We start from the raw sequence: 1,628 nt of genomic DNA on the forward strand, positions 1-1,628 counted from the left end.
CTTAATTCCCTTCTTCTGCAACCCTGTCATTGATATGACTGCGATAAGCATGTACTTCTGACGCTGCGTACAGCTGAAATCAACCACACACTCATTGACCTTTGTATATGGTTGAGTCTGATATTGTTATTCATTGTCATTGATTAGTCTCCAGGCCATTCTTATCATTGTTTTTTTAGCATACTTGATGTATTCACTGCAGTGTGAAATGAGTTCAGGTGAGTCCAGGTGAGTTTTCATTATTGGTGCAAAAAAGATTTTAATCTGTTCATTTAAAAGGTTTGAACAAACGGCAGTTCCCCCTGATTGCTACGTCTACAGCAGAGCAGCTGTCCGCATGCCTGACGGAAATCACGATTTAAGGCTGTGTAAAGAATAGGATTCAGAGCAGAGTTGAAGTATCCCAACCAAAGAACAACAGAATGGGTCAGTTTGTTTGGGTGAGTCTCTGCCCACATACCCATGCATGTGAAGTAGGTGAAATAGGGGAACCAGCAAATGACAAAGGCACCAAGCACTGCGGCCAGGGTCACCGTGGCTTTGTGTTCCCGTGCTGTGGCAACTGCGTTTGCAGTCTGCGCAAATGAAGGAGTGGTTGCACGTATACGCCGCACCTAAAAGTGAGACATGAAGAGAGAGTGATAAAGGAAACATTGCATGTTTCTTTTTCTGAGGGAAAAGATGTAGTGGGTGTACAGATGAGATAATAACAAACCTTATTCTAAATCTATATAATTAATTTATTTATTAATTTACCCACCTTGCAATCATTGTCATGTTATTGACTTATTGGAGAAACATACCTGTTCACGTGCAACACAGAATATTCGATGGTACATTCCACACATGACCAGCAGAGGGAGGTAGAAGATTAGAAAGGCTTTCAGCAGCACATAATTATTATTCCATTCATAGTGGCAGGTCCTGCCTTCCTCTCCTTCATCCCACATGTCCCAGTCCAGGTTCTGTACTCTGAAGTCAGGTGTGTTCCAGCCTAGGTTAATAGACACAAAGGACACAGCCAGAGAGCACGTCCAGATCACAGTCAGTGTGATCCCCACCCGATGAGGTGTGACCATCCTGGGATAGCAGAGAGGGTTGCATATGGCAAGGTAACGATCAACACTAATGGCCAGTAGGGTGAGGATTGAAGCACTGCAGAGCATCACATCCAGAGAGATGTAGATATTGCAAAAAACCCCCCCGAGGGGCCATCTCCCATTGCGTAATTCCAGCATGGCAGAGAGCGGAAGTACCAGCAAACCCAGCAGCAAGTCTGTCACAGCCAGTGAGAGTATAAAACAGCTACTAATCTGGTGTAGACGCTGACTGGTGGCCACAACCAGACAAACCAGCACGTTTCCACAAATGGTCAGTGCGATGAAGGCCACCAGTACCACCCAGCGCAGGGTAGTGAACAACATTGTTAGCTTCTGAAACAGGAAAGTTTGGAGATTTTTGTTCTCGTAGTCAGAGTAATTTCCAGAGTAGTTCAGTCAGGACTCCACGTGTCATCTTTTTTTATCAAATATTACATTGAGTGCTGTAAAACTGCCATAATATTATCATCTATGCCCATCAGCTCAGGTTCATTCCTACAAGAAAAAAAATTAATAAATAAATCTGAT

At 43.7% G+C, this 1,628-nt stretch overlaps 1 protein-coding gene across 1 annotated transcript; it reads right to left on the reverse strand.

Moving 5' to 3' along the window:
* Positions 1 to 272: 272 nt before the first annotated feature.
* On the reverse strand, positions 273 to 1,424 carry LOC306865856 (histamine H2 receptor-like; the record flags this gene model as incomplete). Its single annotated transcript, XM_079410682.1, has 2 exons — positions 273 to 614; positions 804 to 1,424. 2 exons carry the CDS (start codon positions 1,422 to 1,424, stop codon positions 273 to 275), a joined length of 963 nt encoding a protein of 320 aa, XP_079266808.1.
* Positions 1,425 to 1,628: the final 204 nt, after the last annotated feature.

This window comes from Barbus barbus (assembly GCF_936440315.1).
Source record: "Barbus barbus genome assembly, chromosome: 47".
NCBI lineage: Eukaryota > Metazoa > Chordata > Actinopteri > Cypriniformes > Cyprinidae > Barbus > Barbus barbus.